Genomic DNA, 12,543 nt, shown 5'->3' with positions numbered 1-12,543 from the left:
TTTTGCTTGTGGAGGCTTGCCTGACCAAGCTTTCGGGGTGAAAGGTGCTAAGATAAAAATGTGGGATCAGCTGGGGATTTACGCAATTTGGTGGTTCACTAATGGACCAGAGCAATATTTGGCCCATGCCCCCAATAAGATGTCTGTTACAGCCTCATTAAATGGCAGAGGTTGCTCAGAAGCTGTTTGTCACGACTGGAGAACTTTAGTCTTATTGCCAAGGTTGGAAGCTGGAGGTCAAGGACCTTACCATGGAGTAAGACGCAGACTCCTCTGTGGCTGGTCCACGGGGCAAGAAAAGGCCCATTTTCAGGGAGAGGCTTCTGCAATTTATCATACCAATTGTTGTTTGAACTCATCACCCGCATCATAATCATTATCCAAGTCCATCCCAAAAAGTGAATGTATTGTGTGTCGTCTTCTCTATGGAGACAGCAGAGCAGGTTGAGGAAGCTGGACTCAACTGTCATCGGGCACGGCATGGGGCGAGGTATATACATTCAGTAATGGCGTCAAAGTCCTGTGGCACCTGAGGTTTAGTTCTGACTGGAGCTAGTGGTGTCACAACAGGATCAGCGGGTCCAACTGGTGCTGAATGCAAACAAGCCGGTTGTACGCCAGCTGGAGGGTCTTTTGGCTCCTTGGGGTCTGTAGGCACGCCAGAGAGCCTGCAAGGAATCGAACAGCCAGGGAATGGCTGCATGGAACTCTTGGATCTATTGGGGCGTGGCAGACGGCCCTGGAAACTTTTTTGTTACGGACCCAGTTGTAGGGTTGGCTCAAAAGTCAGTCGACTATGGGAGCAAGAGCGAGATCCATTGCTCTGTTACTCTGCTGGCTTAGCAAATGAGAGTGGCAAGAGGGAGGGGGGCATGTCCCACTTTGAATTGTTCTGTTTATTTTTCAATTCTATTATTTTTTTTCCAATTTTAGTTTCACAGATGCAAAAGCCTTTTTTTGTAATTGTTTTCTATTAACCCAAAATGTGCTTAGGCAGTTGATGTCAGGGCTGGGAACCTCTTTAAACACACACCATATAAATCTGAAAAACTATGAGCATGTTCTTGTACCAAACATCTTATTTTCACAGGTTCCTCTTATTAAAAAAGACACCCTAAAGAATAACTAGTCAGAAAATAGAAGGTGAGAATATGCTACAGCACACAACCATTCTAAACAAGGACATTTTTGTAGGATTGTTTACCTAAAACACGCCTTCTTCATCCATCTATACATCTACAAACGGCAAAGCTGAGTAAATATGTGCTGAGAGCTGTCAAACAACACTACATTTTGGCCAATGGTTCTTTTGTTTGTATGTGAATGTTCTTGTGGCTAATACAGCTTGAACCCTTACAGATGTCATCATAGATGGGACTTTGGTTACAACACTTTTTTTGGAAAGCGGGGACATGATTTCATCAATACTCATATGGTTTGTACTAATTGTTGGAGAGATTCTCCATTTCTTGGGAAAAGATGAGTTATGTATAAATTTATGAAAGAGTAAAATTATTCTTTTAAATCAAATATCAGTCTCATGCATGTCCTACATAACCGGTATTTGAATGTGACTTTTTGGCATTCAAGTTTCCGATTAAATTAAGTGGCTCAACAAGAATGCTAAGAGTATGGCCATATTCTTGTACAGATTAGGTTTAAAAAAAGGTTCTCTATTTCTGCGGATAGGAAATGTACCCACCTAAAGGTTAACTGTCTTAACAGCTATGACTTTTGACACAAAGATAAAGGACCATGTAAACGTCATGTGCCTACCTATTATGGGGAACACCTTCCTGGACATGGTTGCTTGGTCGCCTCACTGCTATCATGAAATAAGTGAAATTTGAATTCAGTCACCCTGCTGATGGCCAGAGAATACGACTGAAACAAATATTTTTTTAAAGGTCAAATCGTGTTTTCATCTGCTTGTGATATATATAAATTTGCTCTTAAGCTGCTCTTAAAGATTACAGAATAAAGCATTTAACATGATTAAAACATCTGAATCTTATTGCTAAATCTGGGCTGAGAGGAGATTATCAATAGGTCAGAATTTTCTGTCATTAAGGAAGAGTATTATAGGGTTCTACGGCCAACCTGTCTGCAGTAGGACACTACGTCTTTGAGCAGGAAGTTCATTTTGTAGGGAACTAGGTGGAGAACTGAACCCTACCTTAACTGGATAAATACCCATAACATGAAAGCAACATTTGATACATTTTGACTTGGGATCTTATCATGGGCAGCTCTGATTAGGGCAGGAATGTTGCTACTAAGCACAGACTAATCCCAATTCTAAAAGAAGATGGGACACGCTTCTTGTGGTTTCTCAGGGTTATTCAGGAAAACACCTAAAATCTGGCACTTCCTCAAGTATCTAGTTGGGCGATCCCAATCGGCAAACTAGAGTTTAATTTCAGTGTATTTCAAAAGTTCTATTGTTGCTGTAGTGCGACTGTGAGACATGTAACTTACCTTGTCTGTAAGCATTTTAAAGATTTCAGAGAACAGACTGAATTATCACATTTATATTGGGCATTAAGCACCACTCTGTTATTTGCTTTCTTGTATGTGTTCAGATAATTACTGTTGATAGTAATGTTACATTTTATGAGTTACCCTGCCTCCCCACAAATAAATGAACTGTTGCTACATGAAATAATGGAGGGCCATTTCAAGAGATAAACACCTCTAGGAAGGCCAAGGCAGCAGCCTTTACTCTCGTAGATTGGACTATGATGCTGTAAGGAGTCTCCATCCCAATAAGCTCAGAGCAAAACGTGCTCTTCATCACAATCCATTTATTTACTTTTTTATAGCAATTTTATGATATCTCTTCATACAGCACTCTCACATTTCTAAATGCTGTAAATAAGTGTTACTATTACCGCATATAATGGTCTTCAATTTATAGACCTCCCAAAGAAGGAAGGCTAAATTGCTTTACTGGGCCTCATAATTGTGAGACAAATATCCCCACTTCTTTCAATGACAGGCCAACATATGGAAATTAAAATCTAAAAGAATTAAGAGTATCGTCTTAAATGTCTGGCATTTCTCTTGGTTTAAAGATTCACTTAAAACACCGTACCAAGATTTTTCATTTACCCAAACAGTGCCCATAACATGCTTAGTTTACATACTCAAAAAGTTGACTCACTCTTTTAACCATGCTTTCCTGTTGAGATTCAAGGAATTCAAGCAGTTCTGCTCTGGTTCCATTGTTCCAGATTAAATAGGGGTTTTCTGTATTGCTGTTGAGTATCTTGAGAATCTAAACAGAAGCGTTAAATTAAGCATTAAATCTAGTAGTGTAAGCGAAAGAAAGACTTAATATACCAGAGTGATATTAAATTAAAAAATGAGAGCGCTCAGAGTCAAATCACGATGAAAGAAATTATAACTAATCAATCTTCTAAATGCAAAATAGCAATTTTATCACAATTTTTCAAAGATGCATACATGTCTACACACAAATGTATGCGCGTGCATGTAAATACATATACATATATAACATTTGAATCACATCCAAATCAGATCTTCAAGAAAGCGGCTGATGACATACTGTGCCATGATTGCCTAATTAAGTTTGAAATTGGACCAAAATGTCACAAATCTTAGAAGAACACATGCTGCTACTAGGACTAATGAACAGGTACACAATGTATTGTTGTTTCAAGGAATAGGTTATTTGTGGCTGTTTGAAATACTCACAAGTGGGATACATATACAAAATAGACACAGAGTATTAGAGTCTCTGAAGCTTGTGATCTGCAGTATTGCATTAATTAAGAATATTGCTAATGCTTGTTCGAATAAATCGCCCTATCATGGCATGAGAACGTAATCTGAATTGGGAGGCTGATTTCGACAAAGTGAGTTACTTAAGTGACACAATGGAAGACAAAATCAATAAATATAAAGTAGCCCAAGTATTAGCAAGTGGTGATCATATGTTCAATACCCCTGCATGATATTGATAAAGCAGTAAATATTGACTAAGAATGCCAATTGGTTAGGGAGAGACAGTGTCAGTTAATTAAAAGGTAATAGGACAAAACCTTCAATTCAGAACAACATCCTCAGCATCTTTCGGGATAGTCAGCACAAGGACAAGGACAAGGTTCACCAGAGAAGGGTATTTCTTGTCAATGTAAAAAGTATTCTCTTCACCGGGGACAGGTTTTTTAATATTAGAACAAAATACACATACTAGCTATGTACCTCGGGTGGACTTGATAGAGCAAGGCTCCTAGAGACGTAGGGTGTCAGCAGCCCAGCCAAACTTTTTCTTACAGTAGGGTTTTCAGGAGTATCGGATAAATATCCTCCAAGCCGACTCAAAGAGAGGAGGCTCAACCTTGCCAAGCTATTGGCCACTTCCTGTAAAAAAAAAAATGGAAAAACATAGGTTAGAGTTTTCAAATCAGGATTAATATTGTCATAGTTAGACGTGCGGCTATGTGATTCAAAGCACATATGACTCTCCAAAATACATACAAGGCACCTTTTAAATAACCGAATATATTAAATAACCTAATAATAATTCCAGGATTTTTAACCAACACAAATCTCTTACGACTGACTACCATTTTCTGCTATGAATGAAATGCAAATGTGGGTCATAATTGATAAATCTTTTATGAATAATTAAAATATACAACTGAAAAACTGGTTACTTGATGGCAAGAGTCAGGAGGGGACACACACACTTGTCCCTGTAAAGCCAATCAGTTTTTTGTGGATGTGATAACATAATTCATAGAAGACAGTTTTGGACTTCCATCTGCAAATAAACACGGTCTGGTTTATCTACAGGAGAAGAGTCAGAGTCAAAAACACTTTATTCGATTACTTAAAAATCATAAAAGTATACTATACAAATACATGATATTATGCAACCTAAAAATTCTTTTAAAAGCATCTTACAAGGATAATATTTAGTGTACGTCTAAAAGTCAGTGGCAAATACATATAGATCATCACATAGTTCACAGAATAATCAAAATTAGTAGCAAATATTTCATAGTTCACAACAGCAATATTTAATCTGGTACATGGAAGTTAATTTATACTATCTGGTGCAGAGTAAACATTTACCGCAACCCCAACTGTATTCATCCGGAGTCTCTTCCGTCTAGCACGGATTGATGCAATCAAAAAATTGGCTACAGGAGAACAATTTACTTACCTTCGGTAATGATGTATCTGTAAGAGACATACATTAGTTATAGATTCTTTACCTTAGAATTACCCCCAGGCGTCAGACTTGATCCAGAGAATTTTTCCGTAGCTGTGGCCCTGCACGTCAGTAGACTCTGTGTCCATCGTCGCCACCGGGATGACGTTGCAGTGTCTACTTAGACGCTGCCCCTGTGTGCTGACGTTCGTTCTGACCCAACTTTCCACACCAGAAGCACAGAGCCATGCAAGACACCGACGACTGGTGCACATTACTAGGGCCCTGGAGGGAGTCCCTATCCCTCGAAGTCAGTTCGCAGAACCGGGAGCATTGGTGGGGCGGATAAGGAATCTATAACTAAGGTAAGTAACTTGTTCATCTGAAACAGACCATTAGTTATAGATTCCTTACCAACTTTACAACAGGAAGTCCTGGAGAACAGACAGGCCGAAAAAGCGGTCTTTCCGGACTTGGCTGTCCAGGCCGTAATGTTTTGTCAACGTGTGCAAGGATGCCTATATGGCTGCCTGGCAGATGTCAATCAGCAGAACTCCACGTCCAAAGCAGGAGTGGCTGCCATTGCCCTGGTAGGGTCGGCACGCAGTCCTACTGGAGGTTCCTTTTTTGCCAAAGAATAACAGATCTTGATGCATAGGACAACCCATCGAGAGATGGTACGCGACCCATCCTTTCTTAGCGCCCATATAACCCACGAAGAGTTGATTGTCTACCTGGGAATCTTTAATGCGCTCAAAGTAGAAGGACAGCGCACGTTTTGGGTCCAGACGGTGGAGTCAGTCCTCTTCTTTGGATGGGTGCGGGGGCAGGAAGAAAGTGAGCAATTTGATGGTCTGGCCTACGTGGAACGAGGTAACCACTTTGGGGCAGAAAAGAGGGCCTACTGCGAAGGACCACTTTGTCCGGATGAACAGAACGAAAGGGAGGCTTGGAAGACAGAGCCTGAAGCTCACTCACCCTGCGAGCGGAGGTGATGGCAAGCAGTCTTTAAAGTAAGAAGATGTCGGAAGGGCGCACACACAAGATAAGTAATGACAAGATTCTTGTCCCAATGGGGTATTAGGAAATGAGAAGGAGGAAAGAGATGAGTAATGCCCTTCTGAAATCTATTTACAATCGGGGACTTGAAAAGAGTAAGCTGATCAGGAAGGCGAAGAAAGGCCGAAATGGCGAAAGATAGCCTTCGAGGGAACCCAGAGTAGAACCCTGCTGGGCCAAATAAAGAATGAAGAGGAGAACCTCTGAAAGAGGGGCAGAAAGGGGATCCACAGACTTTGCTGTGCACCATGCCACAAATTTGTTCAATCTACAGGAGTATACCATTTTAGTGGAGGGATGCCTGGCTGCCAAGATGACATTACAGATTTCAGGAGGAAGATTGAAAGCAGTCAACTGTCGCCGTTCAATCTTCACCCAAGGAGGTGGAGGCTGGAAAGGTTCGGGTAGAGCACCGTCCGGTGCTGCTGTGACAGAGGATCCTCCCGAACAGGCAGTCTGATTGGAGGATCGATGGCCATGCTCACGAGCTTGGGAAAGTGGCTCTATATATACTGGACCAAAGTAAGGTACAGTGTGTATAGATTCACCAGTCCCCAGAGGGTTGGCAGAGGCTAAGGTTAGATATAACGTTACTCTCTAAAGTGGTAACTTGGTCGAGCAGTAAGGCAGTATCAGAGGACAGTGTAAAGCATTTGTTATACACACTCAGTCAGCAAATGGTCTCACACACTCAAGAACTGAAGTCTAGGCCAATTGTTTTGTATCAAAAGATATAGTTGTTTTATCTTAGAACCCACAAGCTATCAAAAAATACTTTCTCCGGATGAGTTACTTTAGTTAAATACTTTTCAAAAAGGCAATAGACTTTGTGAATGCAATAGTTACAGTTTGTTGCAATAGGCAACACAATTTGAAACACAATGCAACATTGAGCTCAATGGAAATTTCGAGTTAAATGCAATTAGTTACTTTGTAGATTACTTTTCTAACCACAGGACTGGATCCTAGATTCAGTCCCGGGACATGAGCTGTAAACAGTTAAGTAAAGGCGTTTTGGTTAGAGTAGAGATTTTTAAGGAATATTATTGTATTTTAAAAGTTGACACTTAGAAACTTTTTCAGTTGAAATTACCAATGTTATCCTATGGAGGGAAATTCAATTTGCAGGTAAAATATGTTCATGTTACTTTTGTAATCCAAAACTGGACTCCTAGGTTCAGCACTGGGACCTCTATCTAAAACAGGTAAGTAATTACGTTTTGGTAGTTGGTACGATTTTTAAAGAATATTTGTAGTTTGCGAAAATCGACACTTGGAAGAAATTTCACAGAAAAACAGTCAATGGTTTCCTATGGAAGAAAATTCAGGTTACTTGTAAGTACGGTCAAAATTACTTTTCAGGGTTTGTGCAGGGCTAAAAGGTGCAGCACTGAGGTCTCTCCTGATAACAGGTGAGTATCAATTTCAATTCAATTTGTAATCTTTATTCGGTTCTTAAAAAGACACCATAAAAGCACATATACAATATACACAAAAATATTTTTTTAAAAAGTGAATTTCCATTAAAAAAGGGTTATAAAAGATAAAATTATCTAACACCATAATTCATTAAGCTAGTGGGACAAGGGGTTAATTATCCAAGGGGTCAGTAATGTTAGAGTCCAAATTCTCTGGTATTCCTCAGCCGTAGTGCCATCCGGATAAAGTTTATAGTACAGAGAAGGGTATAAGCGTCTTCAGCTTCCTGTAAAAACTTCAGGGCCAATTTCGCTTGTTTAAACTTTAAGTCTTTCAAAATCCCCACCAGAAACTTACGTCTTGGTACTGTATAAAATGGACACAATAAAACAAAGTGAAGGGTATCCTGCGGAGACCTATGGTCGCAGCCGCAGGTACCCTTCTCTGCCACTGTAGGAGTGAACCCAGCCGGGACCGCAAAGAGATGGTGGAGCATGTTAAGTCTAAAGCGGGTCATGACATAGCGGTCCTGAACATTATACATAACCCTCAAATAAGGTTCCATTCCTTGCTTTGCTGTGAGTTTACTATAAGATAGGACAGTGGATTTGTGACTTTCTTTCTCAGCCCTTAATGTCTGAAGCCGCTCTGGAAAATCGATAGTTAGAGAGTCTGGGGATGTGAAGAGGTTTATACAATCAATCTCCGCTAGTGAGTTCTTGACATACTTCAACCAGGGTATGTCGTGACCTATATCTCGTTTGAGGGCAATCCAAGATAATTTGTCTTGTTAAGGCCGCCTCGGGGTTGGTCCATAATTTGACCCATGCCAGGAGGGGTTTAATTTTAATCCGGTCTTCTATGAAAGGTTCTCCCACTTCCTCATGGATGATATAAGCCGATACGCTCTGGGGCATTTCAGGACTCTTCTCAAGAATTTATTTTCTTCTGTCTGTATTTGCTGTGCTTTGTTATCTATGAAGCCCCACACTTCTGCCCCATAGGTTACCTTCGCACAGCAAATTGACTTGTACAGGTTCAGTATTTGCTCTGGAGACCATCTTCCTAATCTTTGTCCATACCCCATGATGGCTCCTACTGATGCTGCCAATTTCGTTGAATGCTTCTCTACCAGAGGTTTGAAGTTGAGATGGTTATCGAACAGTACCCCCAAGTATGAAAAGGTCTTAACCTGGTCAATCTTGTGTGACCCAGTTGCCCTGATGACATGATGTAGGATTTTTCCAAGTTTGTCGCTAGGTCCAGTTTATCCATGAACACAACAAAGCCGTCGATCAGTTTTTGTAATCCTAGAGGGGTTCTGGCAAGCAGTACCGCGTCATCGGCGTATAATAATACAGGCACTGCACGATGACCAATTTGGGGTGAGTCCACCTTTAATTTAAGGAGATCTTTTTCCAGCGAGTTGATATATATGGAAAAAAGGAAGGGCGCGAGGATGCATCCCTGCCTAACTCCACTGGTGCAAGCAGAGGGGTTGGTCTTTTTTCCCTCTTGGTTGTACCTTACGCTTGCGGATGTATTCCAGTGAAGATTTTGCAGGGTGTCCACTAGCGGTTGATCCACTCCTAGTTCTATCAGCAAGGACCAGAGCTTTCTTTTGTTTACGCGGTCAAAAGCCGCTGAAAGGTCCATAAACCCCATATAAATGGACCCCTTCCCAGCGATGGTATATTTAGCTGTCAGAAGATATAAGTTCAAACATTGGTCGGTGGTGGATCTGCCCTCCCTGAAGCCATATTGAATTTCAGAGAGGACCTGGTGCTCCTCTGCCCAATCTTGTAAACGATGTAAAATGACTCACCCCAATACTTTTGCGGTCACATCAATGAGTGAAATGGGTCGATAGCACTGAGGGTCGTCACGATTCCCTTTTTTATAAATGGGAACTATGGTCGCTGTTGACCAGGAACGAGGCAGTCCTGCCACCACTGCCTCGTTCAAAACCCTAGTGAGCAGCGGGGCCCATAGCTCGGGACTGCTTAGAAATAGATCGGGTGGAATTCCATCCGGGCCGGGTGCTTTATTTTTGCTGAGCCCTGCTATTCCCATTTCGACTTCTTTCAAGGAGAAGACCAATTTAGCCGGTTGAAAACTCCCTGGTACGTCCCCCTGGGTTAAATGGCTTGAGTGGTTATATAGACTCTGGAAGTGGTTCTGCCATTGTTCTGGCAAGATGATATTCGTTATTTTTGGTGCTCCTTGGTCCTGAAAACATGGAGAGTTAATAACTTTCCAGAAGCTTGCAGAGTCTTTCCTTTCAGCAGCGTCCCTTAGGTCCTCCCAGGCTTGATTTTGTAGGCTTTGTTTACGTTTTTTCAGAGCTTTTTTGTATTCGGCTCTATTCTGTGCGACAACGATCTTGTCCCTTGGTTTGGCATGGAGGCTAAATTTCAGTTTTTTAAGCGCCTTGGTACAGATCGAGTCAAACCAACGTGGGGTTGAGGGCACTTTACTAGTTCCAGTAGTCTTTAAGAGGTTGTTTACATGGGACGCAATTTCTTCAAATGTCCTGACCACCAGAACTCCTTCCACGCTTGGGTCAAGGCATATGTTTATTGCTTCTAAGCCCTCTGCTATCAGACTTTTGTAAAATCTATCCCCGTCAATCCTGGCCCATTTAATTCTTCTTCCTTGGTCCACTGCTTTTTCTATGGTGTCAGATCTCTTTGGGCCCAGTTTAAAATCAAAACCTTTTGTTGTGAGAATGACCGGATTATGATCACTGAAGATGCTTGCATCTATTATGATTTTACTAATATTTATTTTTAATATGGGCGAGACTAGAATATAGTCAATGTAAGAGTGGCAACCTCTTCCTTTGTATGTTGGGGTTAATTCTCCTTTTTCGCCCGACACAACAAGATCTAAAGTTTGAGTTAGATTATGCCTTTTCGTTAGTCTCTCCAGGTCCCATCCCTCTTTTGAGTGAGTGAAATGTGGGCCTTTCATTATGGTGCATCTCGACCAGTCTTTATTAAAGGGTTTTAGTTTATCACAAAGGTGACAATTAAAATCCCCCATAAATATTAAACTTGGGGGGTTTGGTGTCTTGTTTGAAAAGTTCAAATTTTCTAGACAAGAGTCCAGTTCTTTTACGGCTGTTTCCTTTTCCATCATGCCAGCCGCGTTATACCAGTTGACTTGAAAAAAGTTTAGTCTTGTGGAGACGAACCTTACTACTTGGAGGTTATGTGAGACCCAGTTAATGTTTGACCAGGTGCCCTGGATGTCTAGGTTAACGTATATTACAAGTCCCCCACTGGCTCTCCCCGAGAATACCTTTTTGGCCGGAACAGAGAAACTTTTGTAACCCTCTAGGCTATAGTCATTTAGTTGATTGACCCATGCTTCTTGCAGGCATATCATTTGGAATTTATTTATATAGCTAAGCCATTCTTGGGATTCAAATTTGGCCGCTAATCCTGCTATATTCCAGGATACAATTTGTAAGTTTTCATAAGTGTCATCCTTGAGAATTCCTATTTGGTCTCTTGATGGGAGCACTGCCAGATTTTCCACTTTAGATGGAACATCGGGGCTAGATTGTGAGCTGCTATGAATAGCTAATCTACTCTGTTTGGTGGTTGGCCTATGTTCTGAGGGTTTTGTCAGGTCGCCTTTTCCCCTGCTTATGTTTGGAGACTTATTACCACCTCCCTTACTGGGTGCGAGTTCTGGTCTATTCCCCTCCCCCGTTCTCCTTCCTGTTATGAGTGGTTCTGCCTCCTTCAGCCTTGCGTGTTTAGAGGGTTGCTTATCCCGCCACTGTCAATCGACCTCTTCAAGTACGCTAAACCTGTTCCAGTGTGCGTGCTGCGTTAGGAAAGGATCGTAGTTTGGGGTCACATGATATGGCCTTTGCCACTGGGGTAGTCTGTATTGGGGATCCATTTGGGGCATTCTGATCATCGGAGGTCTATTGCTCTGCATGGATCTATGAGGTGCAAATGGGTAAAAGTAGGATAGGTGTACAGGATGAATTTGTGAGTGGGTATAACTAGGGGGGGCATTGCAGATAAAATTAACTGCTGCAATGTCTCTAAAGTTTACCGTGATTATGTCCCCTGCTATAGTCTTTGTACCTTTACCGATCCACTCCCCCCTTCTTACTGAGAGAATCTCCCCGTGAATGTTGGGGGGTAGTGGTCTATGTATTTGTAGCCACTGTGCACATTTGTTTTTTAACTCTACTTGTGTTTCCCTTTTGCCCTCTCTTAATGGTGGGACTCCTGTTAAGACCACTACGAAGGGTAAAGCTTCAGGCGGGAGATTGATTGTCCTGAAGCGGGTTGCTGTTTTATTTTCTTTAGTAGTTGCCGATGGGGTCGGATTAGTCTTGGGAGTCTCTTTGGGAGTTTGAACGTTATTTCCTTGAGGTGTTTGGGTGGGTCGAAGGGATGGTTTAATAGTTTCGGTAAATGTTTGTTTATTGGTTTTACCTGTATTTGGTGTGGTAACGACCTTTTGTGTATCTTTGATACTTTTCTGTATGGCTCTGATGGGATTGTTTGCTACCGTATCCGATATTGGGTTGGCCTTGTCTTTAGTTGATCTTTTAGGTGTGATGCCATCCTGTTTTGTTAAGGCACCCTCTTGTGCTGTTTGGCCTTTAGGGCCAACACCCTTGTTGTTTATGAGAGATGTTAGTCTGTCGATCTTGGCTATAAGAGGTTTTATCAGCACAGTAATGGAGTGCTCAAGATCCGTTTTAAGGTCAGCCACCATATTGGTGATCCAACAGGGTATTCCTGGTGTAGGTGGGTTTATAGGCGTCACCAGGTTATGATTTCTTATTTTAGTTTGGCCTTTTTTACCTCCGCATTTAGAGCCTTCCTTGGGCCCATTTTTTTCCATAGTAT

General features: G+C 41.5%; 1 protein-coding gene across 4 annotated transcripts in view; it reads right to left on the bottom strand.

Moving 5' to 3' along the window:
* DNAJC13 (DnaJ heat shock protein family (Hsp40) member C13) overlaps positions 1-12,543 on the bottom strand; it is a 1,694,551-nt gene that overhangs the window by 580,316 nt on the left and 1,101,692 nt on the right. For all 4 annotated transcript variants that reach the window (XR_015300721.1, XM_086942056.1, XM_086942057.1 and 1 more), the window contains 2 exons: positions 4,228-4,386; positions 3,164-3,277 (listed from right to left, as the gene is read on the bottom strand). Coding sequence is in view for 3 of the 4 variants with exons in the window: in XM_086942056.1 (XP_086798182.1) it covers positions 3,164-3,277; positions 4,228-4,386 (273 nt within the window). In the remaining variant the exon portion in view is untranslated. The remainder of the gene's footprint in view (positions 1-3,163; positions 3,278-4,227; positions 4,387-12,543) is intronic.

The sequence above is a fragment of the Lissotriton vulgaris genome, chromosome 10, assembly GCF_964263255.1.
Source record: "Lissotriton vulgaris chromosome 10, aLisVul1.2, whole genome shotgun sequence".
Classification (NCBI taxonomy): Eukaryota; Metazoa; Chordata; class Amphibia; order Caudata; family Salamandridae; genus Lissotriton; species Lissotriton vulgaris.
This window is presented reverse-complemented; position numbering and strand designations above follow the sequence as displayed.